Source organism: Ascidiella aspersa, chromosome 5 (genome assembly GCF_963924565.1).
Source record: "Ascidiella aspersa chromosome 5, kaAscAspe10.2, whole genome shotgun sequence".
Taxonomy (NCBI): domain Eukaryota; kingdom Metazoa; phylum Chordata; class Ascidiacea; order Phlebobranchia; family Ascidiidae; genus Ascidiella; species Ascidiella aspersa.
Window position 1 is genome coordinate 5,942,626 of NC_139451.1, and position 21,263 is coordinate 5,963,888.

A 21,263-nucleotide genomic window follows, 5' to 3' on the forward strand; every position below is an offset into this window, starting at 1 on the left:
AGGTCACGGAAAACGTGACACTGCTATTTTGGTGTTTTTGTCAAAAGTTATATTAAACGGGAAACGAGAAATTTCAGAAAAAATTAAAATAATTACTAGCCAAGGTCATTTGTTTTGTTCTGAAGGTCAGGGCAAACATGAAAATGTTGTTTTTGTCATTTTGTTAAAACGTCCATTTAAACGGGGAAATAAATTTTAAAAGAAACCGTTTTAAAAGAAACCATCAAGAGATTTAGCCGACAAACTGTTAATAGTCAAGGTCATTTTTTCGTTTTGAAGGTCAAAACAAACGATACGATGTTCTTTCGGGCGTTTGTTGTCAAAAATCAATTAAACGAAAAAAAACCTGGAAATTCCCGAAAAAGAAGGTTTAGCATGAGATTTAATATGCTGTATCAAGATTTAAAGTCAATTTCAAAAAAAAGCGAAAAAAGGGTTCAGTTATGTATGGTGTGGCCGTTAAACGGGTTTCGAAAGTCCTTTCGTTTTTGTTTTGCCGGAACCACCCAGTCACCAGTTAGTTGAGGTCTTCTGTATTGCTCGGTCGTCGTGGAATTGAAAACGGGAACAGTTTCGACTGCGGCAGTGGAAAGAGACTGGAAAAATTAAAAAAATTAAAAAAATGTATTATTAAAAATTTCTATTTAACTCCGAGATGGTGTCTGTAAAAAAAAAATTAAAAAAATAACAGTGCACATTACATATAAAAACTATAAAAGCTATTTGTAAAGAAAATTGTATCTTTTGAATTCGTATAGTGCTATGACAAATTTGTATGAAACTTTGACATGGCATTTGTAAAAACAACAGTGCACATTTAAGTATCAAAAATGACGAAACTATAAAATTCAGTGTACATTTTAAGTTGTAGAAAATGTACGGCATTCATATGGAAGAGTATAAGAGGTATAAAAAATGGCGGAACTATAGACATATTTTTAAAAATTGTTTATTTTCATATCCGTATGCAAATGTGCTATGGTATTTGTAAAAAAAAACTTAAAAAACAATGTACATTTTAAGTTGTAGAATATGCACAGCATTCATATGGCAGAGTATAAGAGGAATAAAAAATGATAAGTGATTTATTTTTACTTTTTTTAGAAAACCACTGTGCATTTAAAAGTAGTGCAACAGACAAAATAAGGTGCGTCGCAAATGTACTGTGTATTTCAAGTTAACACCAATTGACAGCTCGGATTGCACAAGTGTTTAGTTTATATATTTATAGAACAAACTGAGAAAAGTTCAACTCGTCAAGTTAATCATTTAATTGGAACACGTCACAGGTAATTCTTTGTTTAACGGGTGGTAATGAACTTTACAATCGGTTGCACCACATGTTTACTGATCTGTGTAAAGTCCAACATATCAGTCTGTTATCAGGCCGCCTGATCATGTCTCATGTGCGCTTACGTCACAGTTTAACTTTGCAGAGAAGTAAGTTTTTTGTAGCAGGAATATCAACGAACATATAGAAGGTTGCATTTTGTGAATATATCTTTATATGTTATTGTATAAATCTTTGCGAATATCTCTTTATTTTAAAAAAGTTCAAAATGCTACCTACTTCTCTATGGGTTTTGATAATCATGCTATGTCTAGCTACAAACTCAAGCTATTATCTTAAATTGATTCGAAACGTTTACAAAATACTTTCTACTTCTGTGAGGGCTTTGATGTTCATTCTACGTTTAACCCAAACCTCCAGCCACTATCCGACGATTTATTCAAAACGTTTACAAAATGCTATCTACTTCTGTGTGGGTTTTGATATTTATTCTACGCCTTGCAAACCTCAAACCATTTTATATTTAGATTTATTCGAAACGTTTACAAAATACTTTCTTCTGTATGGGCTTGGATGTTCTTGCTACGTCAAACAAAAACCTCTGATTTTGCAAGGCTTCTATGTGAATGGTGGGCATAAAACTTATTTGCAATATTTGCAAAACCTACACCCTCCAAAATTTTCTATTTTTTTAAACGTAAATAATTTAGTTATTTGATATAAGCGGTTATATTACTGTATAACTAAACTCACTTTGGTGGTTTAATTTAAGTCAATATAGCATCACAATTGAAACGTTAATTTTGTTTAATAGTATTTTTCTTGCCAAAACTGCGGATTTTAATTAAGTTTAAATTCACTCTGAATGGCAGAAAAAAATACTGTTTTTATCTAGTAAACACTCCTGGTTTTTAATTATTGATCCCTTACATTCTGTTGGTTATTTCTAAAACAGCCTATTTTACACTTCTGGCCGTTTCTTGTTGGATAAATCACTTTTAAATTGCATTCAACCTTTAATAAGTGAGGTTTGGAAATATTTCAGTCACATTAACTGATGATGATACAAGTGCATTTTGAAATGTCTTTACTAACATGATGACGATTTACTCGACCTTTTTGGCTCTGCAATTAATTTTTGATTTGCTTAGCTAAAAACAAGCTGATCTATCACTTATTTTAGTTAAGTTTTGACAACACAATAAATTTGATTTGACGACACAACTGGAGTGCAAAATTCTCTGTTTGAAAACTAAAACCCGATCACTTAAGTCTGGATTTGTTCAGAAAACTAATCAAAAAACTTACTTTTAGGTACACATATGCATCGGTTCCGTGACCTTGCATCGATTGAATTTCAAGGTCACCGCCGAGGTATCTGGCATAGAGGCGGGAAATTGGCAGACCGTAACCATATCCGGCCTGTGAAACAAAATGACAAATATTGAGATTTTAAAATATATAGAAGCAAGTTGTTTTAAAAATTAAAAATCGAGAAACAAAGGAAGTTGGCCGACTGAAATTGCTGGTTTTTCCTTCACATGTTACTTTAAAACCATTTTATATTACAGTTTAGAAAGCTATTTAAAGACGTAGTAGGGATTTTAAAGCCTATTTAGAAGTAGGCAACATTTTGATCATTTCAAATAACTCTTTATTAATTTTTAACATCAATATTAAAGATGTAATTATAACTTAAAAATTGTTGGATTTATATAATCTAAAAAAAAACAGTTACTAACTTTATTAGTGTTTTTAGCAGTTTAAGCAAACTTAGTGTATTTAGCAGCTTAAAGCAAACCATGGCAGATTAACCAAATCAGTCGACCAAGATGCAAGCAAGGCGGGATAGAAAAACGACTAGACTGCAGTGAGGTTCGAACTCACGATCTCGCTTTACCAACTGAGTCACACAGGCTCAGAGGGGAGCAAGTCAAGAAACAACCATAGCACCATTGCTGGCTACATTTTGTTCGTAAAACTAGCCAAATGGTGAAACTTAGATTTAAATTCACGAACCCCGGTCATACCAGGACGGGCGCTCTATCAACTGAACTACACAAGCTCAGAGAGGAGCGAGTCAAGAAAAAATCACGTGCCATTGCTTGCTACAATCTATTTGTCAAACTGGCCTATTCACGACCTCAGCCCATACACTACCAGTTCCCAAATCTTAATATTTTTCTTCGTTCTTACTCACCAAGGGTGCGACCCTGTTGTCTTGACCCCTCGGGGGCCTGGGGGCCGTGCTGTACATGTACTCGAACCACTTTGCGGTGACATGCCGGCACGCCCCACCTCCTCGATCGGAAATCCTTATTCCGCAGTCGGCGTCACCCTTTGTCACACAAACGTTCACCGGGGGAATGTCGCACTCGTCAGCGTGTTTTTCCATTGTAGCTCTCATTGCATTCTGAAAAAAAAAAGGTCGTGTTAATGGTGATGCGTTTGATTTTATGAACAACAAAAATATATTTTTGTGTGAAGAGAGCTTATGATATAATTGAATGGAACTCAACTCTCATCTAAAAAGTGGGACTTGTCGTATTCTTAAATAAATGTAAGATTTCCAAATAAAAAAAAATGTAAACATTAAGATTTATTATAAACGTTGATATGATTCAATATAAACGTTATTAAGATTCAATATGAACGTTATGTTAATGGCAATGGTTCAATTTTAGCGAAAAAACAACAACTAAAAATTCTATTTCAAATAGGGTTCTTGTTATAATTCAGATGTAAACCTACCAGTGGGACTCGATTTATTAAAACAAGAAAGCAAAGAAAACTTTAAGATTTAATAAATATGAACATTGTGCTAATGACAATGGCTTAATTTCAGCAAAAACAACAACATCTTGGTGCGATAAAATTAGGACAGAATTTAGTTTATTTAACAGCACTGGGACTTGATTTAATAAAAAAAATAACTTCAGATAAAATATTTTTTAGTCGGTATTATGTTTTCTGTGGGAGGGCAACTCTTACAAAACATATAACTGTTGTTGTGAAGATAATGATGATATTTATTTTTTCAATGAATATAACACACAGGCCAGTTAAAATATATATGCCAACATAACTGAGATCAGCAAACAAGATGTTTTTAAAATTTTAGAACTTTAATTGTTTGCAATCTGTTCTCTATGAGGGAAAGATTCTGTTGTTAAAAATATACTAAGTTTATCTATCTTTGCACCAATTTATGTTCAGAAGGCAAATAATTCAGCTAACATTATATTGTGGACCTTTAGTAATTTCAATCTTTTAAAATTTGCGATAGTTTAAAAAAGAGAGCAAAAGTAACACTTAATTTTGGCATTTGTTACAGTCATTATTTATGAAAGTTAATATGGACTGACTGGTATATTAGTACACTTTTAAGGGTGTACCTTGCTACAGAATAATCCCATTATTTATGAAACAATGTTAATTTACCAATGCATGACATCAAATAAGTCAAGGGTGTCCAACATGAGGCACCCGTGCCAAATAAAAAATGGCATGCATGCCCCAAAAAGCCAACTGTCAAAAAAGATAAATTTGTTATACAGTCCATTGTCATTGTTTATTCACAATACAAAACAATCCCAGCAATTACGACAACAAACAATTACTTCTGATATTATAACCCTATACTGTTTCTATTTTTTGAATAAAAGCGCTTTTAATATTAGAAAAAAAAATAGTTGCTAAACTTTGGCACGGGAAGAAGTTATAAGATAAAAATTGGCACGCCGGCATGTTGGAGTTGGACACCCCTGAAATAAGTACATACAGTAAAAAAAATACACTAAACAAGTAAAAAATGTAGTGTATCACAATAATGGATGACTGGCCATATTAATACAGTATACTTGGCTCTACCTTACTTTAGTTGTTGATTAGAAGCACCAAACCAAAACAAAATAGCCAGGGGAAGTGATATTAGTGATTAATAGGCCGGTGCAACAACACTGTGTCACCGATGACAGCAGTGTCAGGTCAATTTTAACGAAAGCAAAATAAATCACAAAACAACTTAAACGAACCAAATAAATAATTGAAGTACAAATTTGACAAAAGAGAAAAAAATTTGGCGAAGTCTTGGTATACTGTGTATCCTTGCCTGTGGAGTCTATTGGACTGGTACAAACCTAATTTTAGAAGACAATTTTATTCAAGGCTAGATTTCAGATTGTGATTATCATTGGCCACGAAATTTCTATATTTTTCTAACATAATGCTACCTTTTAATTGCTGTAAAAGGAAGCCATTTTAAGGCTTTTAAAAGGAGGCATTAGGTAGAAAAAATAAAACATTTTGGTTATAATTGCCCTCAAGAATAATAAATTGTTACAGCTTCTAAGGAAAAAAATCCTTATGTAACATTTCATTTTTCTACCTTAATATTGATTTTTTTAAGAAAATTCCTTATACTGGTTATTAAATGACATTATAATTTTGCAATTATCCTAATAAGTAATTCGTCAAGTTAACAAAATGCTACCTACTTCTATATGGGATTTCATATTCAAACTACAACCTTCAGGCATTTTCTTGAGATTTATTTAAAACGTTCAAAGCATGCAACCTACTTTTGTATATCCTTTTGTATATTTGTTATACTTTTTAACTACAACCTGCAGCCATTAACTTGAGATTTATTTGAAACGTTCACAAAATGCTTCATACTGAAGAACATGAATAACACTCATTAAATCAACATGACTAGTTAAAGGTTCTAACTAGGTGGCATTGATTGTTGTAATATAACATACCTTAAATAGCTCGAAGCAAATATGGTGGAGATGGGATGGAACATAGATGATGTTTGCGTAGCCCTTGCTTTTGTCTGACGCTGAAAGCACAAAATAAAAGTTATGAAACACAGTATGGATTGATAGATAGCAACATTGTACAATGTATTTTCCTAAGAGCTATTTTAGGACTAATAACAGGTTGCACATTAAGCAAGTTTGGATCAATGGTCAAAATGTTCACGGAAAATACATCTTAATTAGGAAATGGGCACTTTTCAGCATTTCTGATGCAATATTTAGGAATATAGTTGTTCAAAAGAGTAAACGCCAATAAATTTAGGTAAGAGAAAGAAATAGTAAAAAATAAGTTTCCTTTAATTTGTGAAATTTCATAAGGATAAAAAAAGTAAACTAAGATTGTATGTTCGTTTTAATTTTTGTAAACTAAAAACCTGGGTACCAAGTCTCCGAACCTACTATTTCAAGCCAATGTATCTCTTAACTTTAAGCAAAATGTTATAAAAAATTTATGGATCATTCCCAAATCATTAAGAACCAGTTACTAAACCGAAAAATGGTATTTTGACATACCAATTAGATGCAAAATTTGTAGCCATCCGTTGTAAACACATGATAGTAGCTATTGAATGTAAATACAATTGAAAACATTTTTAAAACTGTATAAAGCAGTGCTTCTTAAACTTTTTTAGTTTTGTTCACCCCTAGCATCTATCTCCAGATTTCATTCACCCTTGTCTCATGATATGATAAAATCTCGTCTATATATAACAGCACAAAATGACTTAGATTGTTTCGATTTTTATTAAGATCAGCTCAAGCTAAATTTTTCGAGTACAGAAATATAAAGCAACAAAAGCACAAAACGAAGTCACCTAATTGTTGTATTTATACTAGGGCTACCATATTTTTAGCACCCAAAAAGAGGAAAATTTTTTGCCTGCAAGTAAAACGATTATAGAATTGTTACGTTTGGGAAATACGGGCCAGATCCACAATTTTTTTTTTAGCAGCGACACCCTTTGTAATTTTCCTATGACTTGCACACCTACGAAAAGCAATTCGGAATTTTTAATTAAATATCACTGAGACAACTTGAAAATAGTGAAGTGTGTTGTCGGCCGCGCGAGCGCGAAAAAAATAGGATTTAATTGGTTGAATTGGCCTAAACTGTAAAATCAGGAGGCTTTTTGCAAAACATTTCATCCCCTTGTTGCTAGCCTTTTATCCAACTATATAAAATATGGATAAAAATAGTTCAAGCAGTGGATGACTTTCATCGGTTAACTATAAGTTAGCAAAATTATAATTAAATAGGGCCGTTATACCATCGATGATGTGAAAACATGCAATGGCACTCAAAGAGACTTACAAAAAAATTAACAGAAGATTCGCTAATTTTTTTTGGCAGTTTTAATGTTAAAGTTGGCAAAAACAGAGTTTGTACAGCGCTGTAGGAGTGGTGTACAACCAAAACGAAAGCGATACCATTAGAATCATAGCAAAAAATTTAAATATTAACTTAGAGCTCGCCTCCCCCCTACGAATTGCTTGGAGCCCCCCTAGAAACCCTTTCCCCCCCTAGAAATTTTTTTCTCCCCTAGAAACCTTAAACCAGCAATTCAGCATCATTCATGGCTTAATTATTTTTTGGAAATGAATATACTGTCTCGCCTAAAAGTCATGTTAAAAGTATAAGCAACAAACTCGAAATGCGAAAAAAGAGGACATTTGGACATTTTTTAGCGTCCTCGGAGGACCTTTCAGTTTTCTTGGAAAAAGAGGACAAATCTTCCTAAAAGAGGACTTATGGTAGGCCTAACTTATACACTCAGTGCAAACCAACTTAAGTATAACAATAAGCAAAAAAACACCAAAAAACAACAGTTCAGTAGTCGATTTACTTCAGAAAGTTGTTTACTAGTTACCATAGGATGCTCCTGAACTTTCGTTCACCCTTATTCACCCCTTTTGGTTGGTTCACCCCTGCAAAAATTTTATTCACCCTGGGGTGAACCATTCACCACTTTAAGAAACACTGGTATAAAGCCACTGTATCAAATCGCCTTAAGCAAAATGTTATGAACAATTTATGGATCCATCCTGAACAATTAGGAACCAGTGACTAAACTGAAAAGAAGTATTTTGACATAACAATTAGATGCAAAATTTGAAGCCATCCGTTGTAAAAACATGATAGTAGGTATTGAATGTAAAAACAGTTAAAAAAATTCTAAATCTGTATTAAGCAACTGATATCTACTCGATTGAGGCAAAATGCGATAAAAAATGTATGGATCCATCCTGAACAATAAGAACCAGTGACTAAACTGAAAAGAGGCATTTTGACATAACAATTAGATGCAAAATTTGTAGCACTGATGTAGAAACATGATAATAGCTATTTAATGAAAAATCAGTTGAAAACAATTGTAAATCTGCATTTAAACATTTTAATTTCTATCCAGCTGCAATATCTGCATAATGTTCACAGTAAGGGACAGCATTTGTATGTGCTGTTATTTCGACCAGTTTCCCCCTTGAGCATTACAGTTGTTGATTGAAATTTTGTTGTAAAGAACAAAAGCCTAACCCTATTTGACCCTGGCAGTGAGTATTGATTGTAGAACTGGCAGCTGTTTTTAAATTAGAAAGAAGCCTCTTCAAAGGATTTTAGAAATTTCGATTTAAAGTTATTAACAAATGCTGATGCCTCATGTAAGAAACATAAGCACAATAAAGGTATGTAGTTTAAAATTATCTACGCTAGTAAATTTTATATTTTATTCATTTTTTAAAAGACATTAATGTGTTTCACAAAATTGTGATTGACACTGGTAAGTTCTAAATGTGTTTTTTTGGTTTCATTTTATTAATCGTATGAAAGATTAGATGGGCTAACAATTGACTATAGAACAAGAAAACATTTTTTTAAAGAATTGGATATTTTTAAATTATATAAAAAGCCCAACATGATGTTTGAATCTTAGATAGTATTGAATCTCAGAACCATAAAAACTAGGTTTAGGTTTAAAAAATGACGTTTAAATAATAAAAAATAGGTTTTTAGAGTGACAATTAACCAAAAATGGGCTAAAAAAGAGAAAAAATCATTTCCTGGAAGAATTGGATAGTTGAATAGTTACACAAAATCCCCAAATAAGTTGAGATAAAATCTTAACAAAATAACTTACCATTGTCAATCTCAATATTGAGTTCAGGGGCACCAAGGTAGTACTGTTCGCACAAGAACTTGGCACTGTTGTAAGCATCTTCAACAACCCTAGGAACATCGCAGTTGGTTTCGATGGCTCCATACAAGTCTACCTGTCTTATCGGCGAGTCTCCAAATAGAAGGACTGTAAAGAGAAGGTGAATTTATTACTTTATATTTTGTTTATCTGGTATTGTTTACAAAAAAAATATTTCCGAAGCCTATTCAAATTGTTACGTATTCCTGTTGTTTCGTACCATTTCGATCTTCAAAATACAGGTCATATCAATTGTCAACAAGGAGCACAGTTGCTTTGAAAAGCCGTACAACACTGTGGAACAGTGGGCGTTAATTATGTCAAATGATTGCTCTTGATAGGTATAATCTACTGTTTTATAGCTCAAGCTACAAATAGTGTGGAATAATGCTAGTTGCAAGCTACAAATAGATAAAAATATGATTCGATCAAGTTAGTTTTTCTGCACAAAGTGGTACGCATGACACTACAAAGCGTCCAAATGGTACAAAATCGTAAAAGGTTGGGAACCCCTGTTGTAGTTAGACAACATCAGATTTTGAAATTAAAAGTAAGATTTATTTGAAACTTTACCAAAATTCTGCCTACTTCTGTATGGGCTTTTATATTCCTACTACGTCTAACTACAAAGTCAAATTTCCTACTTCTGTATGGGCTTTAATACTCTTATTACATCCGGTATGCCTGATACAACTCACTTTAATGAGTATTGAATACAAAGGTGGAATAAAAGTAAAATAATTAAGACCAGCCTTGTTTAAAAATCAAAAATCAAAAATTTAATTTAAAAAGCCTGAAAAGTTAAATGAAATTTTTCATGTTTGTAATGCATTACTTGGGTAACATTGTGACAACAAAGCCGTTTATTGTATAGGTTTTCAAGTTAATCCAAGTAGAACTTTTTTGTATGTTTGATGTCTGTTGTACATTTAAAACAAATGAATGAATTAAAACTGAATGTTTTTTTAAAATATAACCTCAGCTATTGTAAACAAATAATGAAATTGAATCAAAATAACAAAAAATTGACCTTTGGACTTGATCATAAATCAAGAAACATTTTATGACCCGAGTTTTTATGTTTATGGAGCCATAAAAAAAATAATAGATGTCAGTACAGTTTAGAGTCAACTTCCAACAAATGTGCGCAGGTTTTTTTCAGATTATTTACATTTACTCTTTTTGTAATTTTGTTAAAACTAAACACATCCAAATGGGTTTCTCAATTCTGCCGTTTATTTCGGGTAATTAGAACTGATATAATTTAATAATTTAGCGCCAATGGTTGCGCCTAATCGTACATACGCGAGTGGCAAGTTTAGATAAAGGCATGTTGCCGTGGCGACCCATTTATAGTGCTAGCTTTAAAAGTAGCCTTGTAGTGCAGTGTCAGTGTTTTTGGGGGCGACCAATTACTTTGCGTCTGCAATAAACCATCGCCTAATAATAAGTGCCAATCAAGCGTTATTGGCCGCGCGACTAACGTGTAATGCCAGGTGCAGAGTTCGCAATTTCCTTAACTGATTCATTTGCCTAATGTTACATCATTGTACTCAATATATTGGCAAAATGTTAAGTTTTCGCGGCAACCCGGACATGTGTTATAGTTTACACAACTGCTTCAAACGACAGTTTGTTAAGAATGTTTAAATTTGGGTAATTTTTTTATTACAATATACACATGCTAGCAAACTGACCCCAAACAAAATCGAGGTTTAAGTAATTTAATAAAAATAAAGTAGGATTCAATATTCTGGATTTGTTGTTCTAGATTTGAAACCTTAAGTTATAGAATCCCCAGGGATTTTAATTTGAACACCTCTAGCTACCAACAAAGATTGACGCCTTTTATAGTTTCACTTACTATGCTGATTTATCAAGATTCGAATTCCGATTCTACTCGTGTAAAATCGATCCAGGAAATACTGTATCTTGTCCTGGTAATCCTCAGGATGGCTTAACACGTCACTGCAGTGTTCCTTCCATTCCATAATGCCTTGCGCCATCGTTTCAACTGTGTTTCGATGTCGTTGGATGATCGTTTGCAAGGCTTTGTTAAAACTAGAAAAATATATTTGGTTCTATTTGGCTTCAAAATGTAATCTTTACTCGTATTAATTACCATAACATAGGATGTAACAAAATTTGATTACAGGATGGCATATCACAAAATTTCAACACAGTATATATGCTGTGGTCAACACAATAACAAAAATTGGTTTAACCCGGAGGACTTAAGTAACATATAATTGAAGCTGGACATAATATAAAGGCTATACAAAGACCTTTTTAAAAATATAGGGTTTTTAAAGAATTTCAGAGATTCAAAAACTTTTGTGGCAACCCTATAATAAGCGGTTAATAACTCCTGGGTCATACTAGATTTTTAAATAAAAAAAATGAAGTTTGGTTTATAACTGTTTAAATTTGTACATATAGCAACCTGAATTTTGCCTACCGAATTTCTAAGTTTGGTAGTCACCGCTGTTTAAACAAAACATAAAATGGGTTTTAATATCATGTTATTTATATTTTTTATATCTTCAGTCATAAGTCAATAATAGGCCAATAAAAATTTGAGCTTAAAAAGGGAGCTTGCATACTGTTGCTTAAATCTTGTGAAAAAATATAACAAAGAATGTTGCACAAAGGATATTACTTTCAAATTGACCACCTTTAGTAAATATTTAACACAATGACCCTATATTATCACTATCTTATAAATGGCCAATTTTAATCCGGATTTAGCCTCTGGTTCATTGTTTTGGCAGGAAGTTTGATTTGGGAGTCGAACTCTGGTTAGTTTTTAAAGGACTTGTCAGTTCTGTCTGGTGTTATAAAGTTTGTATAAACCAGGGAGTCGAACCATTTGACTTTTCCGGTTCAGGTTCGGTTCGGGTTCAAGGATTTTTTTCGGAATCCGGTTCAGTTTTCGGTTCGGAGTAATTTAAAAGTTCCGGTTCAGCTCCGGTTCAACCTTCGTTATTTTAAAACCGGTTCATAAAGTTCCGGTTCAGATACAATATAATTTGCGTTAAATCTCAAAATGTGGGTCGATAAATGTAGATAATAATCTTTGAACTGTAAGTCATTTAATCTCAGTTACGTGACTTATTAAAAAAACAGCAACTCAATATTGAAATATCTAAAAAATAAAAAATGAACGATTTTTTTATTCAATATTCATATTTTTTTCATAAAATTTCGAACATGGCGTAACTTGACTCTGTAAAATAAAAGTTGTGACGTCATGCAGGAGCGAACCGCTTTAATTTACAGGTTCAGTTAAGGTTCAGGTAAAGGTACTTTCAAATTATTCGGTTCAGTTCCGGTTCGGCTCCTTAAAATCTTATAAAAACCGATTCAGGTTCGGTTACGGTTCGGAAAAAATTAACCCAAAATCAGCTCATAAAGTTCCGGTTCGGTTCCGGTTCGACTCCCGGGTATAAACACACGCATAGACATACACATATATATATATATATCGTTTTTTTATATTTTTTTAAAATTTTTTTGTTTAAAGTGCTGTTGAAAGCCTTTTTTACGTTACAAATAGAAGCAAATTTACAAGCCCACTTACCTTTCCAAGTTTGCTGCATCCGTTTTGTTTTTGTCATAAGCGATAACATCCTCGAACGACTGTTTATACCACGAAGTCACCATGCTTGTCGACGGCATTGCAAGTAAGGAATCAGGGAGGCGGTTCATTTCCTGTAAAAAAGCGGGAAAATGAAAACGTGTATTTTTTTATCGATCTCAAAATATATATATAAACACTAACAGTGACTTAGGCAGTCAGAAGTAGGTAAAAAAAATAGTTTGCTATTAAATATGGGAAATCCTGGGAATAAAATAAACATTAAAAATCATATTCTTTTCTTGTTCTTGTCCTTGGCTGGTAAACTTAATATTTTTGTTTAATGTTTGTTTTTTTTCTTTTCAGTGTTACATTTTCTTCTGATCGGTTGCTTTTGCAACCTTCCCTTTTTTGTGGCTATCAATATGCAAATCAGTTAACTAATGATGATAAGAGCAGATATCGAAACAGCTTATGCAAAAAATGCTTTGCTAAAAAAATATGAAAAAATATTTTGCCTGAAAGGTAATACAAGAAACATAACAGAGATATACTGGCCACATAATTGGTAAAAATCCTTTTTTTTTAAATGAGAAAGTAGAAAAGTTCTCTACTAAATATTTCTTTAGAATGGAAATATGACTTCAAATAATAAATCAATCTATAGTTTGCCTGAAAATAATAATGCATGAAAATAATAATATTAAAAGAAATGCTAAACAGGTTGATATTTAGGGTAAAGATAGACATTTTTAAATAATAAGGAAGTAGCATGTGAAAAATATTCTATGTTTAAAATATTTGGAAATATACAACAATTTTTTCTTTGGAACAGGAAAATAACACCTTAAACTTGGACAAGTCTTAAATGTAAAAATAGACCGCATTAAGGAAAATATTCTGCAGCAGATGACTGTTCTTTCTATAAGGAGTTTTATTGCTAGAAGCTTGCTACCTTTTCTATTTATAAACATTCATTTGTCCCAAATAAATTTTGAAAAATACTGTTCATCCGATAATCACAGTCAAAGTGACATTTAGATATTAAACACCTTTGTTTTTGTATATGGACTATTTTTGGTCTATTCAGTTCCGTTACCAAAATTCAGGTATGTCATCAATGTACCTCTCTTTATCTATACAACAGGATAAAACCGGACAATCATAGACATCGATTTTTGTTTTTCACAGGGGTGCTCAAAAATTTCCGCTAAATATAACATCACTAAATGACACAGAGCAAGATATATGTACCTTTTGGTATTTAATGCGTGCATTGCTTAATGTGAAAACAAATTGTACCTTGTATGTTAGCTAATGCCCTTTAGTGGTCAATTTGTTTCGTTTTAACGAACAAAGGGCTTTGTTATGGTTTTACGAGAAGATTTATCATTATTTAGTGAGGTTGAGCACCCCAAATGTTTGCTAGTGGTGCTCTGAGCACCATAATATAAGCACCCAAATATTTGATTATTTTAATTTTACACAAATATTTTAATAAGGCTTTTATTGGCCCAAAACTAGTCAACGTATCTTCAAGAAGTCCATAGATGCCAGTTTAAGAACCACTGCTTTAGTGCAGCGGTCTCAAACCAAAATTACCCTGAGGGCAAAATCCATTAATCTGCAAAAACTAGAATTGATTTTATAGGCCAATAAGCTTAAAACGCAGTAACAAAAACACTTCAAAATTAGGTTTAATTTCATCCGTAAAAGTTTGCTATAGGCTGGAGAATACTGAAGCACTGAAAGAGATATTTCAATTAAAAGAAAAACAAGTGTGATGTTGACTAAGATTAGACTAAGTACAGAACTTAGTAAACCAAATTCACCTTGTTTGGATGCTATATAATGAACATATTTCGTTGATAAAAGCATCAACAGTATCATCTCAATTCAAATTAAGATATTGATGGTGCTTTTAGAAGTGAAATACATTCATGTAACATCCAAACAAACTGATTTTTGGTTTACTAAATTCTATACTTGGTTTAATCTTTATCACTGATGTGCAACCACAGAATAGTTTGTTTTTCAGCATTCGGATTCATCAGGCAGATTCTGTTAATCGAAAGACAATTCTGAATATATGCTGTTGATCAGAAAACCTAGTCATTACCTTCATCATGTTTGCAAGTCGGGTGGGAAGTTCTTGTCGTAGCCATAAAAATGAGGATTTTTCATCGCCGGTCTTTTCCGCTGCAAATGCAAAAGTTATAGTGAAAATTTGCTTGAAGTTAGGAGAAAATATTTGTGCAAATCTGAAACAGGAAGTAATTGACACGGACAAATTGCTGCAAGTTACAATGTTGCTCTCAGATGCAATGTTGTTTTGAGGTAATATCATCCGAAAATTTTCACAATGTACCAACTTTAATATTTGCATTATACGAATTTTTTCTTTTTTTTGTAAATATTTTTGTTTTATTTTTTATTCGTTTTGGAATGCATAAACTTTTTAAGATGAAAAACAAACTGTGACATGTTGTCAAGCTCGGGATAAATGCTTTAGCAAAGCTAGTTAACTCAGGTCAGACATTACTTATGGCCATGTTAAAAGATATATATTTTAGATACATCTAGAAATGGTGTCTGACCTAAATTAATAGTTTGCTAGAGTATTCTGCTTTTACTGATCAGGAATAGTGATCGACATTCATCTTGCAATGGTGATTTCCGATTACACACATTCAGCGCAATATTTTGTCAAGCTAGTTACTATTGCAGCAGCATTTAAAAAACGTGCATTTTTCAAGAAGTCTATTTCTGCATGTATCTAAGGAAATTTGAAGAACCAGTCGCAAAGTGCATATGCAGCATAAATTTGCAACGTTGCATAATCGAGCCGACACCTTAGTCAAACACTAAATTTATTCCGGCACCGTGTGTTTGCTTAACACTTGAGACATAAGCTGACCCAGATAAAAAAAGGCTCAGCATCAAAAAACAACTTGGCATAAGGTTTGCGAGTTCAACTTTATATTGTTTGTCAAATGACGACCATGACGGCGCAAATATTTGCATTGTGGCTGTAGCGTTGCAAGCAGATAAAAAAAGTTCTCATTTATCTGAATTTCAAATTCTTGTTATTTCATTTCAATGATACACTTTCTAAACAAAGGTAATTTTGCAAAATATTTTTGGCTTGAGCCTTTATGAGTTGTAAACAAAAATATTTTTTTTAATGTTTGAAAAAATAATGCAGTGCAAAATGTTGTTTGTTGAGCAATTGAAGAAATGTCTGTTTAATTGACTATTAAAACCAGGCCTGCTCAAACTTTTTATGTGGCCCACAATATCAAGTTTTTTGCTTATTACTTTGATTTTAAATAAATTAGTAATTGCTTATGTATAGCATGTAGGGATGCTCAAAGTAGAATCCCAAGGTATTCTAGAATAATGGGTTTCGAATCTAGAATAACGAATCCAGAATAGCGAATCCTAGTATATTTTTATTAAATTATTTAACCTCAATTTTGTTTGGGGTAGGGATTAATCTTAATCTACCCTACAGGACCCACAATCACAACAATAAATCGCCAAACAATTTTCTAACATGTGTACATTATAATAAAAAAAATCTCCCATATGTTCAACATTCTTAACAAAGTTCTGTCATTTGAAGCAGTTGTGTAAATTGTAATATGTCAACTGTCCAGGTTGTTGCCTGAACTTACATTTTAGCCAATAGTGAGTACAATGCAAGACTGCACACAGAAGTCTTAAGCAATTCGGTCCTGTTTTTTCAAGCATTGTTGGGTCTTGTGGCTTATTTTTTACTAACGTGATCTGTTATGCAGTCAAATAATGCACTGCAAAGAATACAAAGTTACTATTGACTTTTAACGAATTTTTGACAATTAAACTGCGCATAACTGCATAACCTCGCTGAATATTGGCCTATAGTTGACCTTAAGTAACCCTATAGCGCATTTTGTGGACGGCCAACACGTTTTACAACGTAATGTTACTTTTGCAACTTAACGCATTTAGGGAAATTGCGAACTCCACACCAGACATTACACGTTAGCCGCTCGCCCAATAACGCTTGATTGACACTTAATTATTACACGAAAGTTATCGCGAGACGCGGTAATTGGTCGCCCGAAAACGCTGACATTGCACTACCAGGTTACATTTAAAGCAAGCACTGTAAATTGGTCGCCGCAGCGAGAGGCCAACTTACCACACGCGTTTGTGCAATTAGGCGCGACAATCGGCGGTAAAACATTAAATTATATCGGTTCCAATTACCCGAAATAAACGGCTGAATTGGATTCGAATCCCATCTGGATTCGAATCCAAGGATTCAATATTCTACTTTGAACATCCCTAATAGCATGATCTCAATAATTATTTATCCATTCCTTAGAAATCTAAGGTGGCAATTCAGACCAGTGGTTCCCAAAGCAGGTCAAGCCGAAAATAGGTAAATGAATTAATGAACCACAAAAACCTATCTTAATAAACCTCGTTATATTTTAGTTATTTTGTAAAAGTTTTTCTTTGATACCAATCTTAATGTTAGTATGATTTTTTGAACAATTAGTTGGTTTCATTCTATAGCTAACCCCGCAATTTTTTTATCGAAACACATTTAAGCACTGCTATGAAAATGCTATATATTCTCAAACTACTGATCGCCATTTACAATGCCTATAGTTAAAGACAAACACTTCAATTCTTACCAAAGTCTATGAACTGTTGAAGCGACAAGGGGCTCTTATACTACTTAAATAAAAGTGGTCTTTAAAATATTAAAAAATAGTAATAAATGGTAAAACAGTTTACTTTGATACAAAAACTTTTTTCAAACTTTATCGAAAATGTATACAAGGTAAAAAAAGTCAATCTAACTGCGGCCGTTCAACCATTTAGAGATCACATTTAAGCACTGCTGTGAAAATGCTATATATTCTCCAACAGCTGATCGCCATTTACAATATTTATAGTAAAAGACAAACACTTCAATTCTTACCAAAGTCTATGAACTGTCGTAGCGACAAGGGGCTTGGTGAAAATCTGCTGTAGTGGTCAATCATTTTCTGGATGGGGGCATCTTTTGTTTTGCCTTGAACTATTTTTCTCATGTGCTTTTGCAATTGTTGGTTTATAAGACGCATTTTTACTCTTGGTTTTCTGAAGAAAGTATTTTTTTTTTACTTTTGACACAACTTCATGTTACTTTTACAAAAAAAACTATTAAAAAGGCAGAATTCCTAATTTAGACACTTAATACCATTGCTTAATAAATCAAATTGCATGAATCCGCAGAAAATACAAAATGAAAAAAATATTTTACCATTTAAGTTAGAAAGTTGATCTTGTAGAAATCCGTTGAATTGTAAGTTTTAAATAAAATAATCTTTTCAAACAGAAAAGTCTTAGAATTTAATAACCAATTGGAATTATTTAAGAATGCCAAGGACCTAGAAAATAATATTGTTTTTTATTGCTATACAAAAATAACAAACTAACAAATGCTGTTAAAGTAGGATGCTTTTTAGAGGATTCAACAGATTAATAAGGTTACCAAAGGAACAATAGGATTTTCTGCGCTCTTTCACTATTGTACGTAAAAATTAATAAAAAAAAAACTTTCTTCAAATGCCACATACCACAACGCATATTGTTTGGGTTAGGGTGCGGGTTAGCGTTTGGTTGAGGGTGGGTCAAGTTATTAATAATAATAAACATAATATTACTTGACCCACCCTCACCCAAACGCTAACCGGCACCCTAACCCAAACAATATGCGTTGTGGTATGCGGTATTATTTTGTTTTGTTTTTTGCATAACTTTTCACGTACATAAGTGAAAGAGCGCCGAATTTTCATACTGTATTACTTAGGGTTGGCAAGTCTGTCAATTGACCGGTCAAATACGGTGACCGGTTGACCGGTCAAAATACGATGACCGGTCAATTGACAGCACTTTATTTGACTGGTCAAATGCCCAACCCTAGTTTTACTCAAAATCAAACTAGTCAAAAATCAAACCACTGTGTCATTGCAGGTCAAACAATACATTGATAAAACCAAAATTAAATAAACCTTCGTTAAACTATGACATCCCTAATCATTCACAATAGATAGATTAAGAATAATATTGTTTTGTCTTGATTTGGTGCTAAGCTTTATACACGCTGCAAAGGTTTTTAATTGATTCCTGGTAGAATTAGTATTTTGAACTCATATTTCTAAAGTTTAAACTCATACAGCAATCAACTACAATAAGTACCACCACAAAGCTTAACATATACAAAATGTATTAAACTATTTTTAAGTTATCGCCCTTTAAGTTGAACTAGTTCAGCTTTTCTCCAAATACTTTTAAAGAATGGCTAATTACACAAATGTAATGAGATAACAAAGCCCACATGGAAAATTTGGCGCTCTTTCACTATTGTACGTAAAAATTAATAAAAAAATTTTTTTCTTAAAATGCCGCATACCACAACACATATTGTTTGGGTTAGGGTGCGGATTAGCGTTTGGTTGAGGGTGGGTCAAGTTATTATTAATAATAAACATAATATTACTTGACCCACCCTCACCCAAACGCTAACCCGCACTTTTTTTGCATAACTTTTCACGTACAATAGTGAAAGAGCGCCGAAAATTTTTAAATGCTGCGAATATCTCTATATTCTGCTGAAAATGAATAAAGAATATTTAAAATCCTGCCAACTCCTGTATGTGCTTTAATATTCATTCTATGTCCAACTACAACCTTCAGCCATTATCTAAAGTTTGGTTCGAAACATTTGCAAAATGCTACCTACTTCTGTATGGGCTTTAATATTCATTTTACGCCTAACTAGTAACTACAACCTCCTTTATTCTATGATTCATTTGAAACGTTTACAAAATGTTACCTAATGCTGTGTGGGTTTCAATATTCATTCTTATCTAACTACAACTTGTAGACACTATCCTATGACTTATTTGAAGCGTTTACAAAATGCTACCCACTTCAGCATGGGCTTTGTTATTCATTTATTCCTAACTACAACCTCCAGCCATTATACTCCAAAAAATAATCACACAAAGTAAAATAACTGCCCTTCAAGTTTCCAATGCAATGCTTTTGCACAACGCTACAATACAGCATCTAACTAAGCCAGTTAAGGCAGTGATTTGATTGCGTTATTATGTTTTACAGTACGTAGTTTACGCCCCCATTTACAACGCCTTATGGCCACTTGAAGATCTTTTGTTGTTTCTAAAGGCAATAACAACACGCCCAAAGGCTACAGCGATTTCGGCCAATCGCTGTCCCGCTACTTTAAGCAGTGCAGAAATTATCTTGATCATTTAAATATGACTAAACTAGCTCAGTGCGTATACAGGGGGTGATTAATAACTCGTTTAAATAGTTAAACCTGTGCTTTAAAATCTTGAACATTGCGTATTTGTTGGCTGTTGTTAATTAGGCAATCACTACTTTTGGCGCTGGTCTAGAATCCTAACAAAACGCACATTATTTGAGTGAGGGTGCTGGTTAGCGTTTGGGTTAGTTAAGCAATAATATTAAATGATAATACTTGACCCACCCGCACCCAAACACTAACCCACTGCCTAAAGTATTGTGCGTTGCTTTAATAATTGTTTCAACGCTGTGGTAGGATTCTCGATAAGTGCCCTACTTTTCTACTTAAAATCTGTCGGCGGTTTTGAACAGTTTTAATCGTTTTTTTAGTTGAAACTGTGACTTAAAATTATGGTAAACCTCAAATACCTCTCTACGAGCTGTTGGTAGTTAGAAAGCACTACCTTTTAGTTAAAGCTATGCTGAATATATCTGATTCGTTTACAGCCAAGAGAATAACTGTCTATAAAGCGTTTATTAGTTCACATGTGCGTTTAAATGAAAATAAAACAGAAACATCGGGTATTTATATGCTGTGGTGGATTCTGCATTTAAACCTATCGGTTGAGTCACCAAATTGTTTTGAAAACTTTCCAGTACGTGCCGCCGGTTTTTATACCGGCGCGTCATCCGGCTTCCCTTTTTCACGAATTTTCCATGACGTACCAGCTTTCAGCTCGTCTTGCAAAATCCATGAATGCCGTACAACAGTGCAAAATGGAAAAGTTTTTGTTTCAAGACAACAACGCCGAACATTTGGACTTTGCACACCCGGTTGAAAAACTAAAGCGAATTGCTTGAAATAAAGCGTAGCAGTACATAAACACATAGGGGAAAACTGTATACAAAGTATACTGTAATTTTTTAAAGTGCATATTCTGGTAAATGTAAAATACATTTGCCAGAGGATAACTCGATGGCTTTTCCCTTAAAATAGCACAAACTCATGAGCAGCAGTTTAATAGTTGTGCAGGTGACAGCTGATAAAGATTTAATGTTCTTTACAAGTA

The 21,263-nt window shown here is 33.1% G+C and overlaps 1 protein-coding gene across 1 annotated transcript; it reads right to left on the reverse strand.

The window, feature by feature from the left end:
• Nucleotides 1-228: 228 nt before the first annotated feature.
• Nucleotides 229-18,468, reverse strand: LOC146141614 (pyruvate dehydrogenase (acetyl-transferring) kinase isozyme 2, mitochondrial-like). Its single transcript, XM_083390078.1, has 10 exons — nucleotides 18,185-18,468; nucleotides 17,861-18,021; nucleotides 15,002-15,081; nucleotides 12,886-13,016; nucleotides 11,170-11,366; nucleotides 9,249-9,413; nucleotides 6,055-6,134; nucleotides 3,492-3,704; nucleotides 2,600-2,713; nucleotides 229-596 (listed from the first exon to the last, which is right to left on the reverse strand). The coding sequence occupies exons 2-10, from the start codon at nucleotides 18,003-18,005 to the stop codon at nucleotides 438-440; spliced, it is 1,284 nt and encodes a 427-aa protein (XP_083246204.1). The 5' UTR covers nucleotides 18,006-18,021; nucleotides 18,185-18,468; the 3' UTR covers nucleotides 229-437.
• Between the last annotated feature and the right edge of the window lie 2,795 nt (nucleotides 18,469-21,263).